General features: G+C 44.4%; 1 protein-coding gene across 1 annotated transcript in view; it reads right to left on the reverse strand.

Moving 5' to 3' along the window:
* Positions 1-21,050, reverse strand: part of TRAPPC9 (trafficking protein particle complex subunit 9) — an 806,634-nt gene that overhangs the window by 709,379 nt on the left and 76,205 nt on the right. The window contains exons 10-11 of the mRNA XM_040355009.1: positions 11,987-12,113; positions 3,075-3,223 (exon numbers count right to left, since the gene is read on the reverse strand). Coding sequence (XP_040210943.1) covers positions 3,075-3,223; positions 11,987-12,113 — 276 coding nt within the window. The remainder of the gene's footprint in view (positions 1-3,074; positions 3,224-11,986; positions 12,114-21,050) is intronic.

Consider the following 21,050-nt stretch of genomic DNA (forward strand, 5'->3'; position numbering starts at 1 on the left):
CTTGCAGTTCAGGGCAGCCCAACCACAAGGAAGAATTTTTTATTTAGCTTTAAAGCGGAACTTAACTCTACTATCTTTTACAGCCAAGCAATCTGCCATCTCATCTGTAGCTGCCATGCTGGTGCACATGAGATCAGTTCTTACACCAGCCATTTTATGACTTGACTGTGAGTCCTTACTATTTTGACCACAAGAGCTATGACCTCCAGGAAAATGTTCAAATCAGACACACCTACGTGTGTTCAATGTCTGCCACCCTTCCCCTTACAAGCTATTACATAAGCCTAGAGTTCTACTTTAATGTGCAACTAACTTGTAGCCAGTGTGCATTAAAATAAATGTATCTGACAGTAAACCAGCCACTTGACAGAATCCAACTGCTCAGAGATTACTGCAGCATCCTGCAGAACCTATTTCCTTTTAATGGCTCCTGTATTATTAATTCCCTGCTACGTTCACCTCCTGGAAATCACTATCTATTCCGATCAATCAGGCATGATCAATCGATCCTTGCTCTCCCAGGTCGCCTTATTGATCCCATGTTCCTGCATTTAATGAAGCCAGCGGCGCGGCGGCACTGTCTCGCTTTTATTGTGCAACTTTGCTTGTCTCTAATTGTTACTTTCTCGTTAAAATGAAATAAGAGAAAGTTGGGCAGTTTAATTAGAGCTCCTGATTGGGTTTTGCTTGGACTCGGTCTTAGAAGTTTCAGAACTACTGAATGCGGCTAATGAAAGAAAATATGAGAGGGCCATGACTTCTTCATAAAGGAACGGAGAATGAGAAGATAAGGAGAGTGAGAATCAGACCAGAGACAGAGAAAAATAACAAGAGGGAGCAAAAGCACACAGTTACAGTGAAGAGTAAGAGAAGCTAGAAAAAAGCAAGAGAGAAGAAAAAGGGAGGGAGGAGAGAGAAGAAAAAGGGAGGGAGGAGAGAGAAGAAAAAGGGAGGGAGGAGAGAGAAGAAAAAGGGAGGGAGGAGAGAGAAGAAAAAGGGAGGGAGGAGAGAGAAGAAAAAGGGAGGGAGGAGAGAGAAGAAAAAGGGAGGGAGGAGAGAGAAGAAAAAGGGAGGGAGGAGAGAGAAGAAAAAGGGAGGGAGGGAGGAGATGAGGAAAAGAAGGAAGAGAGGGGGAAATAGGAAAGAAGGGGGAGGGGGGGAAAAAAGGAGGGAAGAGAGGAAAAAAAGGGAACAAATAAAAGAGAGAAATGAGGGAGGAGAGGAAAGAGAAAAAAAGGAGGGGAGAGAGGAAAAAAGAACATAGTACAAAAGTGAGAGGAGAGAAATAAACAAAGAAAAAGGTCAAAAGAGAGGGGAAGCGTGTAGAAAAAGTGGAAAAAGGAGATGCAGAAAGCAGAAACAAGGAGGGTAGAGAGAAGAGAAACGAGGAGGCAAGAGAAGAGAAACGAGGAGGCAAGAGAAGAGAAACGAGGAGGAAAGAGAAGAGAAACGAGGAGGAAAGAGAAGAGAAACGAGGAGGAAAGAGAAGAGAAACGAGGAGGGAAGAGAAGAGAAACGAGGAGGGAAGAGAAGAGAAACGAGGAGGGAAGAGAAGAGAAACGAGGAGGGAAGAGAAGAGAAACGAGGAGGGAAGAGAAGAAAAACGAGGAGGGAAGAGAAGAAAAACGAGGAGGGAAGAGAAGAAAAACGAGGGGGGGGGGAAGAAAAACGAGGGGGGGAGAGAAGAAAAACGAGGGGGGGAGAGAAGAAAAACCGAGGGGGGAAGAGAAGGAAACCGAGGGGGGGGGGGGGAACCGAGGGGGGGGGGGGGGAAGGGAACCGACGGAGGAAGAGAAGGGAACCGAGGGGGGGAAGAGAAGGGAACCGATGGGGGGAAGAGAAGGGAACCGAGGGGGGGAAGAGAAGGGAACCGAGGGGGGGGAAGAGAAGGGAACCGAGGGGGGGGAAGAGAAGGGAACCGAGGGGGGGGGGGGAAACCGAGGGGGGGGGAGAGAAGGGAACCGACGGAGGAAGAGAAGGGAACCGACGGGGAAAGAGAAGGGAAACGAGGGGGGGAAGAGAAGGGAAACGAGGGAGGGGAAGAAAAGGGAAACGAGGGGGGAAAGAGAAGGGAAAGAGAAGGGAAACGAGGGGGGGGGAAGAGAAGGGAAACGAGGGGGGGGGAAGAGAAGGGAAACGAGGGGGGGGGGAGAGAAGGGAAACGAGGGGGGGGGGAGAGAAGGGAAACAGGGGGGGGGGAAGAGAAGGGAAACAAGGGGGGGAGAAGGGAAACAAGGGGGGGAAAAGAAGGGAAACGAGGGGGGGAAGAGAAGGGAAACGAGGGGGGGAAGAGAAGGGAAACGAGGGGGGGAAGAGAAGGGTAGCAAGGGGGGGGGGGAGAGAAGGGAAACGAGGGGGGAAGAGAAGGGAAGCGAGGGGGGGAAGAGAAGGGAAACGAGGGGGGGGAAGAGAAGGGAAATGAGGGGGGGAAGAGAAGGGAAACGTGGGGGGGTAGAGAAGGGAAACGAGGGGGGGAAGAGAAGGGAAACGAGGGAGGGGAAGAGAAGGGAAACGAGGGGGGGAAGAGAAGGGAAACGAGGGAGGGGGAAGAGAAGGGAAACGAGGGGGGGAAGAGAAGGGAAACGAGGGAGGGGAAGATAAGGGAAACAAGGGGGGGGGGGGGGGGAAGGGATAACGAGGGGGGAGAGTAGGGCAACGAGGGGGGGAAAGGAAGAGCAAAGGAGAGAAGAGAAGATGAGTGAAAATTAAGAAAGAAGGGAAGAATGTATGGGCAAGAGTTTAGATAAAGAAAGTGAGGAAAGGAGGAAAAAGAGATGAGAGAAAAGAGGGAAGAGAGGAAAGAAAATAAGCTAGGAGCAAGAAAAAGAGGGGAAGAGGGGGGTGGTGAAAGGAGGGTCAGGGAAAGAGAGAAACGAGGAAAAAGAATAAATGGAATAGACAGACACACAGTAGTTATCCAAGTATCACTATCAGAATTGTTCAGTCTCCATACACTGCGAGAAGGTGGCAAAATAATACAGAATTTGGATACTGCATAAACCTTCTCTAGTAAAGTCCACAGGACAGTCACCTTTTCTCAGAAAAACTGTGAGACACACAGAGTTGGTCCTTACCGATCTTTTTGCTGTTCTCCTCACTGCGGTTATTATGGGCAATGATTGGCGAGTATATGAACGGACTCTTCGTAGACAGTTTCTGGCCCAGCAGGCTCTTTACTTTCTGCGGTCGCAGGATGACCGGTAGGTTGAGTAGTTTCACAGACCTAAAAGTGAAGACATTCTGTCATTAGTGTGTATGTATAGAGCAGGGGTCTCCATACTTTTCAAGCCAAGGGCCAGTTTACTGTCTTTCAGACTTCAGGGGGGCCGGATTCTGACCAGTGGGGGAAGAAAATTCCCCAGGGCCGAGCATCATTGAGAATAAACATGGCCCCAGTTCTGGTGAGCAGTAGGTGGCGGAATAGTGCTCCATCATTGCTATTAGTGGAATAAATAGCGCCCCATTGTTGGTGTCATTGGGAGGAATAGTGGCTCATATTGTTGGGAGCAATACTGCCCCAAGGGCCAGATGAAGGCTAGCAAAGGGCCACATTTGGCCCTCGGCTTTGGAGACCTCTTGTATAGAGGATTAAAGCGGTATTCTGGATTATGCTATGTATTAAATGTAAATACTTGCAGATTAGCCCCTAAAGCAGTTGTGGTAAGCTTTCAGGGTATACAGGGACCCCAAACTGTGGCCCCCGACATCACCAAAGGTGTTGTACAAAATATTTTGTATATGTTATTCTACAGACGACTGTCAGAGTATGGGCTTAACTTCAAGATGGTCAGAGAGAGGGCGTAGAACTACAAGAGACGGTCAGAAATTGAGGACCAAACTACAGGAGATGGTTAAAGACTGAGGGGCCAACTACAGAAGATGGTCAAAGACTGAGGGGCCAACTACAGAAGATGGTCAAAGACTGCAACCAAAACTACAGGAGACGGTCCGCTGTAGGGGCTACGATGTAAGGCAAGTAATTCATAATATGCTAGTATGCAGGGGTTTTTTGTTTTGTTTTTTCAAGGGTTTACAACCACTTTAAGGCTGCATTCACACTATAACGCGGCGTATTTTGCCGCGACAAATTGCGGCGTATTGTACCGCGATTTGGCGCGACAAAACGAGTAGTTTTAACTTTTGTTAACATTGTTGTCTATGCCGAACGCCGAAAGCCGCCTGAAAAAAAAGAGTCCGGGACTTGTTTTAAACTTCAGGCGTAAGGCGTTTCAGCGTTCGGCGTGGAGATGTGAACCATCTCCATAGACATCAATGTTAAATCACCCCGCCAGCGGCACGAGCGTCGGGCATAAATACGCCAAGGTGTGAATGCAGCCTAAGACCTGCTTCACACCTATGCATTTTTTAGGGCGTTTTATGGAAAGGGCCAGGGACTTTTTTCTGGTTACGGCGCGAATGTGCCATTGTTTCAAAGCGCATGTACTGATGACGTCGGCACATGCCGATACAGGGGATATCTCCTAAACCGTGCAGATTTAGGAGATATTCGGGGTAGCTACAGGTAAGCCTTATTATAGGCTTACATGTAGCGAAAAAAATCGCGCTACCCCCTAACTGTATAGTAATCTTAGTGAAAAACTTAATACACCAAAATAAAAGATTACCAAAAAATCAGACAATGATATAAATGTACCGGTATATAGCTAGTGACATAAATTGATGTGACTCCCAATATGTCCAATAATATAAAACATCTCATGCCTAGTAGTAAATTTTAAAGTGACCATAAAAATATATAGATTTTTAAACTGAACTTAATGTGACAAAATATAGTCCATAAATGGATTAAATGATTTATCCAAATTGCTGAACACCAGTGCTCTGTGATGAAATCCGGAATCTAAAGATAAACGTGTCCAAAAAAATGTGATGATCCTCCTTACCAGTCGATAGAAATAGCTCCTTACCAGCTTACCAGGATCCCATATGACAAATTCAGCCTTACAGCTATGAATCTCATCCAATATTAGTTGTGGATCACCAGCATATATACCCGACATGCTGGGAGATCGTTTGGGCGGAGCGGCGCACTGACGTCACCTCGAGCTCCAAACGATCCCCCAGCAGGACGGGTGTCTGGATTTTCTGTACCGGCCGGCACACCAGATTTAAGGCCTATTTTACCCGACATGCAAGAGACAAACAATGGCTCCACATAGCGCATTAAACGTATAAACAAGTTTATTAACCATTTAAGACCTGGACCAATATGCAGGTTAAGGACCTGGCCCCTTTTTGCGATTCGGCACTGCGTCGCTTTTACTGACAATTGCGCGGTCGTGAGACGTGGCTCTCAAACACAATTGGCGTCCTTTTTTCCCCACAAATAGAGCTTCCTTTTAGTGGTATTTGATCACCTCTGCGGTTTTAATTTTTTGCGCTATAAACAAAAATAGAGCGACAATTTTGAAAAAAAATGCAATATTTTTTACTTTTTGCTATAATAAATACCCCCAAAAAAGATATACATTTTTTTTTTCCTCAGTTTAGGCCGATACGTATTCTTCTACCTATTTTTGGTAAAATAAGCGTTTAACGATTGGTTTGCGCAAAATTTATAGCGTTTACAAAATAGGGGATAGTTTTATGGCATTTTTATTAATCTTTTTTTTTTTTTACTACTAATGGCGGCGATCAGCGATTTTTTTTTGTGACTGCGACATTATGGCGGACACTTCGGACAATTTTGACACATTTTTGGGACCATTGTCATTTTCACAGCAAAAAGTGCTATACAAATGCATTGATTACTGTGAAAATGACAATTGCAGTTTAGGAGTTAACCACTAGGGGGAGCTGTAGGGGTTAAGTGTGACCTCATGTGGGTTTCTAACTGTAGGGGGGCGGGGCTGTACGTGTGACGTCATTGATCGTCTTTCCCTATATCGGGGAACAGACGATCAATGACACTGCCACAGTGAAGAACGGGGAAGCTGAGTTTACACTCACCTCTCCCCATTCTTCAGCTCCTGTGACCGATCGCAGGACACTGGCGGCGATCGGGTCCGCGGGTCCCACAGCCACGGAGCTTCGGACCGGGTCGCGAGCACGCGCGACCCACGGCTGGGCTCTTAAAGGCGACATACCTGTGCCCAGCCGTGCCATTCTGCCGACGTATATGTGCAGGAGTCGGTCCTTTAGTGGTTAAAAGAATAAGTGTTACACTTACAAATATAGCAGAAAAATAGGCCTTAAATCTGGTTTGCCGGCCGGTACACAAAATCCAGACACCCGTCCTGCTGGGGGGATCGTTTGGAGCTCGAGGTGACGTCAGTGCGCCGCTCCTCCCAAACGATCCCCCAGCATGTCAGGTATATATGCTGGTGATCCACAACTAATATTGGATGAGATTCATAGCTGTAAGGCTGAATTTGTCTGAGCTGCATGGTGGAAGTGGGAACCTTGACTACATGCTTTAATGATCCCCTGTCATATGGGGTCCTGGTAAGCTGGTAAGGAGGAACCTCACATTTTTTTGGACACGTTTATCTTTAGATTCCGGATTTCGTCACAGAGCACTGGTGTTCAGCAATTTGGATAAATCGTTTAATCCATTTATGGACTATATTTTGTCACATTAAGTTCAGTTTAACAATCTATATATTTTTTATGGTCACTTTAAAATTTATATTTACCACTAGGCATGAGATGTTTTATATTATTGGACATATTGGGAGTCACATAAATTTATGTCACTAGCTCAGGGTTTGACAAATTTGCTTGGAATCTTCCTGCCAGCTAAAAAAGTTAGGAGCCAGAAAACGCACCCTGTCCCGACGAGCTTGCGCGCAGAAGCGAACACATACGTGAGCAGCGCCCGCATATGTAAACGGTGTTCAAACCACACATGTGAGGTATCGCCACGATTGGTAGAGCGAGAGCAATAATTCTAGCCCTAGACCACCTCTGTAACTCAAAACATGCAACCTGTAGATTTTTTTAAACGTCGCCTATGGAGATTTTAAAGGGTAAAAGTTTGTCGGCATTCCACGAGCGGACGCAATTTTGAAGCGTGACATGTTGGGTATGAATTTACTCGGCGTAACATTATCTTTCATAATATTAAAAAAAATGGGGATAACTTTACTGTTGTCTTGTTTTTTAATTAAAAAAATATTTTTTTTCCCAAAAAAGTGCGCTTGTAAGACCGCTGCGCAAATACGAAGTGACAGAAAGTATTGCAACGATCGCCATTTTATTCTCTAGGGTGTTAGGATAAAAAATATATATAATGTTTGGGGGTTCTAATTAGAGGGAAGAAGATGGCAGTGAAAATAGTGAAAAATGACATTAGAATTGCTGTTTAACTTGTAATGCTTAACTTGTAATACCAACGGCCACCACCAGATGGCGCCAGCTCACACATCTGGTGGTAATAACTTGTAATACCAACGGCTCACCGCCAGATGGCGCCAGCTAAAAAAAAAAAATATTTCTAGTCGCTATGGCGACCAGGCGACCCGGGATTTGTCGAGCCCTGCACTAGCTATATACATATTTTGGTGTATTACGTTTTTCACCAAGACTACTATACAGTTAGGGGGGTAACGCGATTTATATATTTTTTATTTCTATACTTCCTGTACCAATTGTTTACATGCTAATCGCAGCTTCTATATTGAACATACTGTGACTTTGTCACGGGTGTTAATTTTTTATAATATTTTCTTTCAATATTTTTAGCGACGTTTTTTCCACCCTCCTGTCTATGCAATGTGGTGGGGGGTGTATGAAATATAAGAGTGAGTGAAGAAAATTACAAATATTTTGGTGGGTAAATCAGCTCTCCTATCTAAAAATTTAGCATTGTGTTGTTGGTGTCCCAGTTAAAACTTTTACAGAAGTCTCCTACCCCACCCTTTAACCACTTCAATACCGCACGCCGTCATATGACGTCCACAAAGGGGATCTCCTATCCTGGGTGGACGTCATATGACGTCCTGGACTTTGTGCGGTGATATCTGAATGATGCCTGCACCCAGAGGCATCATTCAGATATCATTGTGTTCCGGCGGTGATCCTGCGCACCATAAGAACGATCATATCGGCAGTTCCGCCACTTGATCGTTCTTATAGGCAGCGGGAGGGGACATCCGAGGGGACATCCCCACCCTCCCGCCGCTATCCGGTGCTTCTCCAGGCTCCCCCGTGCCATCAGGGGCCCGGAGAAAGGATCGCCCTGCGCCGGAAAGGAAGCATAGAGATGACTGGTGACCAGATGGTCACCAGTCATCTCTATGACCGTCGGAGGCCCTGGCGCGATGTGATGACGTCACGCCTGGGTACCCGTAAATAAAAAAAGCCACAATTGCGGCTAGGAAGCATGAGATCTGTGAATTTTTTTTCACAATCTTATGCTTTCCAGCCTGGAGGAGAGATGTGGAGTCTTATTGACCCCGCATCTCTCCATAAAGAGGACCTGTCATACACTATTCCTATTACAAGGGATGTTCACATTCCTTGTAATAGGAATAAAAGCGATCAAAAAAATGGTTTTTTTTCTTAAAAAGTGTAAAAAATAAATAAGTAAAATAAAAAATAAATAAATACAAAATTAAAACGCACCTGTCCCCGGTAGCTCGCGCTCAGAAGCAAACGCACACGCAAGTCACGCCCACGTATGTAAACGTCGTTCAAACCACACGTGAGGTATCGCGGCGTGCGTTCTAGCGTGTGTAACAATTCTAGCACTAGACCTCCTCTGTAACTCTAAACTGCAAAAAAATTCAAAGCGTTGCCTACGAAGATTTTTAAGTAACAAAGTTTGGCGCCATTCCATGAGTGTGCGCAATTTTAAAAGTTGCAATGACTGTCATTTTATTCCCTAGGGTGTCTGCTAAAAAAACATATATAATGTTTGGGGGTTCTGTGTAATTTTCTAGCAAAATAATGATGATTTGTACATGTAGGAGAGAAGTGCCAGAATAGGCGCGGTATGGAGGTGGGTATAAAAGCCCGGTATTGAAGTGGTTAAAAAACACACGATAAGCCCTACCAAAGTTTATCCAGTTGTTCGGAAAGTAGAACACGCTGAGTGAATCAGGCATCTCCTCCTCCCTTCATCTTTCTACTTTGTTGATGAGATGAGAGGGCGAGAAGGGTGACAATTTCACTGCGGCTGACGCTGCAGGCGGTGACCCTATTACCGTCATTTTGCTGCAGGAAGAGATGAAAGTTCTGCCATCAAGGACAGAAAGGAAACCCAAACATTTAGGATATAATTCACTGAAAGGCACGGGTAGGAAGGTAGGAGCAGCGTTAACCCCAAAGTGCACAAATTACGTGTGTAGGCCAATGTGTGCAGGATGTCTATAATAGGGTGCAGATCCCCAAGACACCCCCAGGATGTGAAAAATTGATATACAGTTCCTAAAGCGTGAGGAAAGAGATTAAATAAATTATATAATGTCACCTGGGAACAGGACAGTGTTTATTTAATAAAGTTTGTTTTTATTTTGTCTTTAGAGAAACAGAAAGAGTGATAGACGATAGATAGATAGATAGATAGATAGATAGATAGATAGATAGATAGATAGACGATAGATAGATAGATAGATAGATAGATAGATAGATAGATAGATAGATAGATAGATAGATAGATAGACGATAGATAGATAGATAGATAGATAGATAGATAGATAGATAAATAGATAGATAGATAGATAGATATAGGACGGCTTGCGCCGTCCTATCTTAGGTTGCAATTTTTCGGATGGCCGCCAGATGGCGCTTCCATTGCGGTCGGCGTAGAATATGTAAATGAGTTTGTACGCCGATTCACGAGCGTACGCCCGGCCGCCGCAGTCGATTTACGCCGTTTCCGTAAGGCCATAGGCGGCCTAAAGTTATTCCACCTATGAGGTGGAATAACAATGTTAAAGTATGGCCGCCGTTCCCGCCGTGAGGTTCAAATTTTTTACGTAGTTTGCGTAAGTCGTCCGCGAATCGGAAGTTACGTCGTTTATGTCCACGTCGAAATCAATAGGCCCGTACGGCGTACTTAGCCGCAATGCGCACTGGGAAATGTAGTCGCCCGGCGCATGCGCAGTGACAAAAAAACGTGAGGTCAAGCCTCATTACCATTAAACACGCCCCCCCCCCAACCCATTTGAATTAGGCGCCCTTACGCCCGCACGCTTTAGGCTACGCCGCCGTATATTACCAGGTAAGTAGATTGAGAATCACTACTAGCCTAGCTAATTTACGGCGGCGTAGCCTAAACACACTAAGCTACGCCGCCGTAACTTTATGCCATTGTACCTGAATCTACCTAACAGGCTAGATAGATAGGCCCGGATTCACAAAGCACTTGCGCCGACGTATCTCCAGGTAACTTGCCTATGCCAGCGTAGGGTGGGCGCACATTTACGCTGGCCGCATGGTGGCGCTGCCATTGATTAGCCATTCAAATATGCAAATGAGGAAAATACGGCGATTCAGGAACCTGCGCCCGCCCGACGCAGGCTACGAGAGGTGCGCGCAAGTTGTACGTCCGGCGTAAAGTTAAGCCCCATAAAGGAGGTGTAACTCAGCAGCAGACATGTAAAGGTCTGCATCAGGGAAAACAAGCCGGCGTTTTTTACGTAGTTTACGTTGGACGTGTGTCTGGATGGGCGTAGATAACGTTCATGGCGCAGGCAGTGATCCGGCGTATCTTAGGTAGTTGTTCCGACGTGGTTATGAGCATGCGCACGGGGATGTGTCCACGACACGACGCATTCGCAGTTCGTTCAACGTACTTGTCTGGCTCTCAAACCATCATTTGCATGGGGTCATGCCTCATTTGCATGGCTTTGCATGGGGCAAGCCCACTTCCACCTACGCCAGCCTGCGCCTTCGAAATCTACACCACGCCGACGCAGCTTTGGGAGCACTGGCTTCCTGAATTCCACGATTGCCTCTCTGCGCTGCGTAGGGCGTAGCGTACATTGAGATGCGCTACGGCGGCATAAATGTGCTCCGCTGTCTGTGAATCTGGGCCATAGATTTTAAACCAACAGAATAATAAAAAATAAAAAAATAATAGAATAATTCATACAAGGACTCGTCAGGGCCGTCTTTAACCACTTAAGCCCCAGAAAAATTTTGCTGGCCAATGACCGGACACTTTTTGCGATTCGGCACTGCGTCGCTTTAACTGACAATTGCGCGGTTGTGCGACGTGGCTCCCAAACAAAAATCAACGTCCTTTTTTTTTCCACAAATAGAGCTTTCTTTTGGTGGTGTTTGATCACCTCTGCGCATTTTTTTTTTTTTTGCGCTAAAAACAAAAATAGAGCGACAATTTTGAAAAAAATTCTATACTTTTTACTTTTTCCTATAATAAATATCCCCCAAAAATATATAAAAAAACAATTGTTTTCCTCAGTTTAGACCGATACGTATTCTTCTACATATTTTCGGTAAAAAAAAAAAAAAAATTTAACCACTTAAGACCCGAACCTTTAGACAGCTAAAGGACCCGGCCAGTTTTTGCGATTTGGCACTACGTCGCTTTAACTGACAATTGCGCGGTCGATGATGCTGACTGATGATCAGTCGTGCCTACACACCATCAGTTAAAAAAACAATTGTGTCAGAACGCGGTGACGTAAAACACGACGACGTGCTGAAAAGAACAAAGTTCAATGCTTCCAAGCATGCGTCGACTCGATTCTGAGCATGCGTGGATTTTTAACCGATGGTCGTGCCTACTAACGATCGTTTTTGTGCCATCGGTTAGCAATCCGATGGTTAACTAACCGATGGCGCCCACACACAATCGGTTTTGACCGATGAAAACGGTCCATCACACCATTCTCATCGGTTTAACCGATCGTGTGTACGCGGCATAAGAGTTAAAATGGTTACTGGAAGGGGGTTGAAGTCGAAAAGCCAGCGGCAAAGCTCCCCATAATATTCTGAGACAAACATATTGTTGCAATTTTTTTAATTTTCACCTCACTGTCCGAAAAAAAATCCATACCTCACAATGGGCAGCTTGGTGAAGGGCACAGGGGGCAGCGTTAAACCCTCTGGTAGATGAATGGGCTCCATGGTGCCGGCACATTTTGAGGTGTAGCTCTCCAGGCTCTGAGCAACATCTTTCTTCTCTGGAAAAAAAAAAAAGGAAAAAAATAAGTTTAACAAAATTACAAATCAATGAGGACAAAGACCCAATTCTTCAGTCTCCAGAAAATGTGACCGTGGTGCATAAACTTAAAGAGGAGCTCCACCTTTGCGGTCAAATTTGAGAAACCCTCACTGTATGTTTACTTGTTATGTGTACCCATTCACACAGCATTCCGAAAAATATATTAACCACTTAAGCCCCGGACCATTTTGTTGCTAAATGGCCAGGTTTTGCGATTCGGCACTGCATCGCTTTAACAGACAATTGCGCGGTCGTGCGATGTGGCTCCCAAACAAAATTGGCGCCCTTTTTTCCCCACAAATAGAGCTTTCTTTTGGTGGTATTTGATCACCTCTGCGGTTTATATTTTTTGCGCTATAAACAAAAATAGAGCGACAATTTTGAAAAAAATTCAATATTTTTTACTTTTTGCTATAATAAATATCCCCCAAAAACATATAAAAATAGTTTTTCCTCAGTTTAGGCCGATACATATTCTTCTACCTATTTTTAGTAAAAAAAATCGCAATAAGCGTTTATCGATTGGTTTGCGCAAAATTTATAGCGTTTACAAAATAGGGCATAGTTTTATTATTTTTATTTTTTTTTACTACTAATGGCGGCGATCAGCGATTTTTTTCGTGACTGTGACATTATGGCGGACACTTCGGACAATTTTGACACATTTTTGGGACCATTGTCATTTTTTACAGCAAAAAATGCATTTAAATTGCATGGTTTATTGTGAAAATGACAGTTGCAGTTTGGGAGTTAACCACAGGGGGCGCTGTAGGAGTTAGGGTTCACCTAGTGTGTGTTTACAACTGTAGGGGGGTGTGGCTGTAGGTCTGACGTCATCGATCGAGTCTCCCTATAAAAGGGATCACTCGATCGATGCCGCCACCACAGTGAAGCACGGGGAAGCCGTGTTTACATACGGCTCTCCCCGTTCTTCAGCTCCAGGGAGCGATCGCGATGGGGCGGCTATAAATGAATAGCTGCGCCGTCGTCCCGGATCGCTCCCCGCGGGTTACCAACCGCCGCATGTACCGGGGGGGGGGGGTCCCGATCGGAACTCCGACCCGCGGAAACGTACATATGCCTGTACGTGCCATTCTGTGGACGTACATGTACATGCAGCGGGCGTTAACCGGTTAAACAACTGATTACCTTTTAAGTTGTTTGTTTCTTTGGAGCCATTTTTTTTTATTTTTCATTTTTTTCTCATTTAATTTTATTTTTGTATTTTTTTTTTTTACAGCCGGCTGTTTAGTAAGGTGATCTGGGCAGCTCTTCAGCACCTGATCACATTTACAATACCGAGAAGGGCCACTCCTTCCGCCCACGGTAGTTCCTGGGCTTTACGGTTCTTTCAGGGAGCCTGGGACGGTTGGGATTGCTTCAGGGGCGGACTGACCATTGAGTAACTCAGGCACTGCCCGAGGGCCCCATGCCACTAGGGGGCCCCATCAGGGTTGCCAGGCTCAGTAAAACCAGGGACAGTATGTAAAAATCTATGTTTTTTTTTACATCTGTCCCTGATATGTCCGATACCCACATGCTTTTGATGTGAAAATCCCAAGATTTTAGCTGCCCCGCCTCCTGACGTGGTGGCCAGCTGTAAGCCCAGAGGCCCCATAATCTTCTATTGCCCGGGGGCCCCATGAGTTGTCAGTCCACCCCTGGATTGCTTCACATAGAAGAAATAGAGCAGGGATATGCAATTAGCGGACCTCCAGCTGTTGCAGAACTACAAGTCTCATCAGGCATAGCAAGACTCTGACAGCCACAAGCATGACACCCAGAGTCAGAGGCATGATGGGACTTGTAGTTTTGCAACAGCTGGAGGTCCGCTAATTGCATATCCCTGAAATAGAGGAACATCGGCTCCCTGATCTGCTCTGTGACTAATGAAGCTGGAAGAGACCACCTGCCTATCACAGCCTGTGCTTCATTAGATGTTTTGAAGGGCAAGTAGGGCGCCGGACGTATGGGTTTTAATCGTTTTTTTTTTTTCTTTTAATCACATGATTAGAGCCTGAGGCTCTAATTGGCTTGAAAAGGGTGTGGGCTTGGGGCACAGAGCACTGTGCCCCGATCCCACCCAGTTGTGTGACAATAGCAAATTAATATTCGTTATTTTCTTCCCGATTCTCCTCCTGGCCAATTAGGAAGCGGGTCTCAAGACTCGGTTGGCCAGGGAGTCTTAGGACTCCCGGTCACTCGGGTCTCAGGATCCACTTACTGTTTGGTGGGGAGGAGAAGCAATGGCCCCAAAGCGAGGTCTCCTCACTTTGGAAGACAGAAGCCAATCAATGTGAGAGTCAGGGAGGAGCTCAGCCAGAGGCACGGTCCTCTCCAGCCTGGAGTCCTAATCCAGCGGATCAGCATCAGATCCCCCTAGGGAGAAGAAGAGCGACCAACTTATCCAGACTCTGCTCCCCCTTCAGGGACAGCTCACCCACAGCCACATCCAGCACCCCATCCTGCAGCTCCACTGTATACTGTCCATCCCGGAGATCCACCGTAGACTGTCCATCCCGGAGCTCCACCGTAGACTGTCCATCCCGGAGCTCCACCGTAGACTGTCCATCCCGGAGCTCCACCGTAGACTGTCCATCCCGGAGCTCCACCGTAGACTGTCCATCCCGGAGCTCCACCGTAGACTGTCCATCCCGGAGCTCCACCGTAGACTGTCCATCCCGGAGCTCCACCGTAGACTGTCCATCCCGGAGCTCCACCGTAGACTGTCCATCCCGGAGCTCCACCGTAGACTGTCCATCCCGGAGCTCCACCGTAGACTGTCCATCCCGGAGCTCCACCGTAGACTGTCCATCCCGGAGCTCCACCGTAGACTGTCCATCACGGAGCTCCACCGTAGATTGTCCATCCTGGAGCTCCACCGTAGACTGTCCATCACGGAGCTCCACCGTAGACTGTCTATCCTGGAGCTCCATCGTATACTGTCCATCCTGAAGCTCCACCGTAGAGCAGAAGCCCTACCCTGTATCCTCGTCATCTGCCTCCTAGGGTAAGGAGGCCTCCGATTGCCGCCTTCTTGTCCATCTCCCGGGCATGGGGGGGGGTGGCCACCTTCCGTCCAGAATTGGTGTGCCCCCCCCCCATGGCAAAATATTAAGCACCAGCTGCCACTGAGGGCAAGGGAGACATTGGGGATCTAATAGATCCTTTTTGTCTCCATAAAGAGTATCTGTCATCTGCCCAAAGCTATCGCATGGGGGGGCTTGTTATCCCCCTTGTGATAACAATAACCTTGTCTTTAAAGGGTCAGCCTATCCAAAACTCAGACTTAAAGAGAAACAGTTTTGGTTAAAGTGGTTGTAAACCCTTTCATATACCCCGAGAAGTGACTGGCCTCAGGTGACACACAGATATGAAACAAATCTCCCTACATACGTTTTACTTGTTTATCTGCATTCTTCTCTTCTCTATATCCGTTCAAAGTCCAGAATATATAAAGCTTGTCAGAGCTGTCAGAAAACAGGGGGCGGGGAGCTGAAATTACACACTGCAGCGAGGAAAGATCTGAGAGCTGATTGGAGGGAAGGGACACCCCCCTTCAAACAGCACATAGGAACAGAGCTGAGGCTGTCAATATTAGGCTGTGTGCCGGAGGTTCTTCCCGTCACCATTTTTCTCTTGGTGTCAGGAAAACTTGTTATAAATGACTCATGCTGATAGCAGAGGAAGGAAACAGCAGACAGAAATGACAATTTGTGCTCTGGACTGAGACAAGTACACACCATAGAGGGATATGCTTTGTTCACTTTTCATGTCTGAGGTTTACAACCACTTAAAACGCACCTTAATAAGTTAAAAATATATTTGCCTGGCGTCCCCCCTCTCCAGTAGCAGCTGCACACTTGACACGCAATGATTTTCCGCCCTGCCACGTTCACCTTTTGTGTTGGGCTCAGCTGAAATTAATCACCCTCTTGGTATGTATTTAAGGGAACAAAGGTTAAACGGAGAGTGGGCTCAGCGGAGATCGCGGCTGGGCCCCGCGCGGGCCGCGGGATTTCAGTTTCACTCTTCTGGCTGGAAGGATTTTCACTAAATTTAGCTGTTTAATTAGAGTAATGAAGTCTCATTTATCTAGAACGTCTCACGTAGACAAGCCCGGCACACAGAGGACCGCGCCGAGGCCCGCCGGAGAAAAGGCGTCGCTTCTCAGGTGTTGTGGAGAAAATCATTTTAATTACAGCAAATCGGTTAGAATGGATTTCATGCTGTTGGGAGGAGGTTGTTGTTACCTTTGTTATTATTAACTTAATAATTATTATTTGCATAAAGGGGGGACACAAGACAAGGCTGAAGTTTAATATGCTTATAGTGGGCCTTCCTTGGTCCCCCCCCCCCCACTCAAAATGCTAACAACGGGGCATATCCACGTACATCGGCGCATATTTGCGTCGGGCGTAGCGTTCTAAGATACACCACGCCGCCGTAACTTACCTTTTTTTGTTGAATCCTCAAAGAAAGCGCGCCGTAAGTTACGGCGGCGTAGTGTTTCTTTGGTGGCGTAAGGGCGCGCAATTCAAACGTGTTTATGTAAATACGTCGTGACCCGACGTAAACAACGTTTTATTTTTTTAACGGCGCATGCGCCGTCCGTGGGGGTATCCCAGTGCGCATGCTCGAAATTAAACCAGAACAAGCCAATGTCTACGACGGTGACGTCATTCTACGCAAATCCCTATTCGCGAACGACTTACGCAAACGACGTAAAATATTCAAAATTTGACGCGGGAACGACGGCCATAATAGACCTCATACACCTCATAATAGCAGGGGTATAAGGCTAATAATAATACACCTCATAATAGCAGGGGTAACTATACGCCGGAAAAAGCCGAACGCAAACAACGTAAAAAAATGCGCCGGCCGGACGTACTTTCGTGGATCGCCCTTACTAGCTAATTTGCATACTTGACGCGGAATTCGACGGAGACGCCACCTAGCGGCCGGCGGAAAAATGCATCTACGATCCGACGGCGTACTAAGACGTACGCCATGGGCGTAACATGAAGGATGGATGGCCGCACTCCAAACCAAACAGGTTGTCTTTATTTAAACGAACAGCAAAACATACCAGATCACAGCAACAGAAACAGGAGAATAACCGACGTTTCGCACTGACTTAGTGCTTATTCATGAGCCATGAATAAGCACTAAGTCAGTGCGAAACGTCGGTTATTCTGCCAGCACCCTTGGAATCCTACACCTGTGTATGACCCTATAGCAGACCCACCTTGAGCGGTGATTTTCCTTCTTCTAAGACGTACGCCAGTCGGATCGATTCCAGATGCCGTCGTATCTTGTTTTGTAGATACAAAACAAAGATATGACGCGGGAAATTTGAAATTACGAGGCGTATCAATAGATACGCCGGCGTAATTCTTTTGTGGATCTGCCCCAACATTTTTAAATAAAAACTTTTTGTTTTCATTACATACAGTGAGGAAAAAAAGTATTTGATGCCCTGCTGATTTTGTAGATTTGCCCCACTGACAAAGAAAACGATCCGTCTATAATTTTAATGGACGGTTTATTTTAACAGTGAGAGACAGAAAAACAAAAATATCCAGAAAAACGCATTTCAAAAAATGTATAAATTGATTTACATTTTAACCACTTCAGCCCCGGAAGATTTCCCCGGTCATTTTTTTTTTTCATCTTATTTATTTTTTATTATTGTTTTAAATTATCCCTTTAAAAAAAATAAAAAAAAAAATCTGATCACTTTTATTGCTGTCACAAAAGAATGTAAACTTGTGATAGTAAATAGGCAGTTACAGGTACACTTTATTGTGGGATCGGGGGGTCTAAAAGACCCCAAATCCCTCCTTTGAACTTAAAAACAACTACATTTGATAAAAAAAAAAAATCGATTTCAATCCCAAAAAATCAGAATCTGAATTAAATCCCAAAAATACTATTTAAATCCCCAAAAAATTTTGGGGATTTAAATCGATTTTTTTTTAAACCACTCTATATCCACTCTGCTCTATTCACGTGTGTGTGTGTTTACAAATGCATGGCAAACCACACAAGATGCCAAATACCTTCTTTGCACTTAAAAACAAATACATTTGAAAAAAAATCTAAAATAAAATCGATTTAAATCACCAAAAATCTGATTTAAATGAATATATATATTTATCTATCTCTATATATATATATATATATTTTTTTTTTATCTATCTATCTATCTATAAATACCACAGAAAATGCCAAATCCCTCCTTTGCACTTATAAAACAAAAAAAATTGAAAAAAAAATCGATTTAAATCCATTTGAAAAAAATCAAAATTAAAATCGATTGAAATCAACAAAAGTCTGATTTAAATGAAAAAACAAATATATATATATATATATTTATTTTATATATATATATATATATATATATATATATATATATATATATATATATATATATATATATATATATATTTATATATATATATTTATATATTTATTATATATATATATATATTTATATTTATATATTTATTATATATATATTTTTTTTTTTCTTTTTTTAAGTCATTGATTTATATCCACTCTGCTCCATTCACATGTGTGCGTTTACAAATGCATGGCAAACCACACAGAAAATGCCAAATACCTTCTTTGCACTTAAAAACAAATACATTTGAATAAAGACAAAAATAAAATCGATTTAAATCACCAAAAATCTGATTTAAATGAAAAAAAAAAAAATTATATATATATATATATATTTTTTTAAACCATTGATTTCTTTTTTTAAGTCATTGATTTGTATCCACCCTGCTCTATTCACATATGTGTTTACAAACGCATGGCAGACCACACAGAAAATGGACGCATTGCCGCGAGATTCAGAAATACGCTGCAAACACACCAAAAAGCACAGGAAAAAAAAGCATCACGCTCCACTTTAAAAAAAAAATCGAAAGCTTCTTTGGGGCGAGAAGGTCAGAAGCAACCGAGAAACATTATAAAAGTATTATAAAAGGAAAAAAAATAAAAAAATCGATGTCTAAATTAAATCAATAAAATCTGATTTAAATCCAAAAAATCTGAATGGTTTGATTTCTTTTTATTTTTATTTTTTTAACCATACCAAAAATAGGTAGAAGAATACGTATCGGCCTAAACTGAGGGAAAAAAAAAATTATATATATTTTTGGGGGACATTTATTATAGCAAAAAGAAAAACATATTGATTTCTTTCCAAAATTCTCGCTCTATTTTTGTTTATATCGCAAAAAATAAAAACAGCAGAGGTGATTAAATACCAAAAGAAAGCTCTATTTGTGGGGAAAAAAGGACGCCAATTTTGTTTGGGAGCCACGTCGCACGACCGCGCAATTGTCAGTTAAAGCGACGCAGTGCCGAATCGCTAAAAGTGGCCCGAGCCTTTAGCTGCAAAATGGTCCGGGTCATTGATTTATATCCACTCTGCTCCATTCACATGTGTGTGTTTACAAATGCATTGCAAACCACACAGAAAATGCCAAATACCTTCTTTGCACTACAAATACATTTGAAAAAAAATCTAAAATAAAAATGGATTTAAAAATACCAAAAATCTGATTTTAATCCCAAAAATCTGATTTAAGTTTAAAAAAAAAATTAAATCGTTGATTAAGGGACCTTTCAGACGTGTGGACCGTATGTCCGCATTTTCATCCATCCGTTGCCGATGAAAAGGGGACATACATTGGTCCCTATGTGATTGCGGGTGTCAGCAGATGACTATACGCTGACACCTGTAATCGTCCGCCTCCGCAAAGATCCGCATTTGCGGACGGAAGAAAATTTTATTTTTCTTCCGTCTGCCGGATCGGATGAACACGGACATACGGTCCTTGTTCATCCGATCCCCCATAGGGGAGAGCAGAGGAAAGACAGGGCGGTCCCTGCACAGTGTGCGGGGACCGCCCTGTCATCCGCCGACTCAGCGGGGATTTTACGGAGGATCCCCGCTGAGCTTTTGCGGACACACGGAGCCGATCATTACTGATCCGCCCGTGTGAAAGGGCCCTTGCCGTATATCCACCCTGCTCCATTCACATGTGTGTTTAGAAACGCATTGGCAAACCACACAGAAAATTGACGCATTGCCGTGGGTTTCAGAAATACGCTTCAAACACACCAAAAAGCATGGTAAAAAAAAAGCACCAAGCTCCACCTTAACCACTTAAGGACCGCCTCCTGCACATTTACGTTGGCAGAATAGCACGGCTGGGCACAGGCACGTACCTGTAGGTCGCCTTTAATAGCCCAGCCGTGGGTCGCGCGCGACCCAGTCCGAAGCTCCGTGACTGCACCCGCGGACCCGATCGCCGCCGGTGTCCCGCGATCGGTCACAGGAACTGAAGAACGGGGAGAGGTGAGTGTGTTTCACCTTCCCCGTTCTTCACTGTGGCAGTGACACTGATCGTCTGTTCCCGGATATAGGGCACACATAACCCCTTAGCGCCCCCTAGTGGTTAATCCCTTCACTGCCATTGTCATTTTCACAGTAGTCAGTGCATTTTTATAGCACTTTTCGCTGTAAAAATTACGGTCCCAAAAATGTGTCAAAAATGTCCGATGTGTCCGCCATTATGTCACAGTCACGAAAAAAAAAAAAAAAAAAAACGCAGATCGCCTCCATTAGTACTAAAAAAAAAAAAATATTAATAAAAATGCCATAAAACTATCCCCCATTTTGTAAACGCTATAAATTTTGCGCAAACCAATTGATAAAACGCTTATTGCGATTTTTTTTACCAAAAATATGTAGAAGAATACGTATCGGCCTAAACTGAGGAAAAAAATATGGGCCAGATTCAGGTACAAATGCGACGGCGTAACGTATAGTCTTTACGTTACAACACCGCAAGTTTTCAGCGCAAGTGCCTGA

This window comes from Rana temporaria, chromosome 5 (assembly GCF_905171775.1).
Source record: "Rana temporaria chromosome 5, aRanTem1.1, whole genome shotgun sequence".
NCBI classification, from domain to species: domain Eukaryota; kingdom Metazoa; phylum Chordata; class Amphibia; order Anura; family Ranidae; genus Rana; species Rana temporaria.